The sequence below is a fragment of the Perkinsus marinus genome (genome assembly GCF_000006405.1).
Source record: "Perkinsus marinus ATCC 50983 genomic scaffold scf_1104296954156, whole genome shotgun sequence".
Classification (NCBI taxonomy): Eukaryota; Perkinsozoa; order Perkinsida; family Perkinsidae; genus Perkinsus; species Perkinsus marinus.
The window spans coordinates 58-1,047 of record NW_003208236.1 but is presented as its reverse complement, the minus strand read 5'-3'; the positions used below and the strand labels follow the sequence as shown (position 1 = coordinate 1,047).

The window sequence follows — 990 nt, the reverse complement described above, 5'->3', positions numbered from 1 at the left end:
TACTCTTTCCAGCCACAAACTACTCATTCCCATCCTCTGCAGACACTCATTCTGAGTATCGCCGTCAGCTGCAGGAGTTAGCAATGTGCTCGGACGAACAATATTATTCGATGCACTAACGGTACTGAGTAATACTTTGAGATTATCAGAGTATTACCCGGTACCGCAAGATGATTTGCCTTGCGCAAGTCGAATGAATGGTAAGATTAGAGCACGCGGTGGTCGATAAACCTCCTCCAGTAACTAAATTCCAGTTCGAGGGTTCTCGAGAAAAATCCCAACTCCCAAATCGGAGATGCTAGAAAAACGAAAGATGGTGTTGAATAACACCGTGATATGATCTCGCAATTGCATAACGGAAGTAAATCTAACCTCCGAAACCGTACAAGGTCTTGCCCTGGCGCTTCAGAGCGTAAACGACGTCCAGAGCGGTAACAGTCTTCCGACGAGCATGCTCGGTGTAGGTAACAGTATCTTTAATGACACTCTCGAGGAAGACCTTGAGGACACCTCTGGTCTCTTCGTAGATCAACCCGGAAATACGCTTGACTCCACCACGGCGCGCAAGCCTACGGATAGCCGGCTTAGTGATGCCCTGAATGTTGTCGCGAAGAACCTTACGATGACGTTTAGCACCGCCCTTTCCTAAACCTTTGCCGCCTTTGCCTCTGCCAGACATAAGTTGCTAGTGAAATTAGATTGATATCAAAGTGTAAACAATCATGGTAAATCCCATCTGCCATGGGAGTCCGACTTTTCTGACGAAAAAATTGACAAAACACAACACTTGATGGCCAGCACTGTACATTGCGTCATAATAACGTTCTTTGCATGAGGGGAAAACACGGTCGGTTTCCTGGTGGATAAATGACCCAGTTGGGGATCATCGTATTTAATGAGAGCAACGTTGCGTTGATGTCGATGGAATTGAGTGCCACAATGATAAAACTGCAGTCCCCAAGGACGCTATAGAGTCGTGAAGACACGCAG

At 46.7% G+C, this 990-nt stretch overlaps 1 protein-coding gene across 1 annotated transcript; it reads right to left on the bottom strand.

Annotated features, from left to right (window-relative positions):
- Positions 1 to 367: 367 nt before the first annotated feature.
- Pmar_PMAR016470 (histone H4, putative) lies at positions 368 to 679 on the bottom strand (the record flags this gene model as incomplete). The annotated part of the gene is made up of 1 exon (XM_002776163.1): positions 368 to 679. The coding sequence occupies one exon, from the start codon at positions 677 to 679 to the stop codon at positions 368 to 370; it is 312 nt and encodes a 103-aa protein (XP_002776209.1).
- Between the last annotated feature and the right edge of the window lie 311 nt (positions 680 to 990).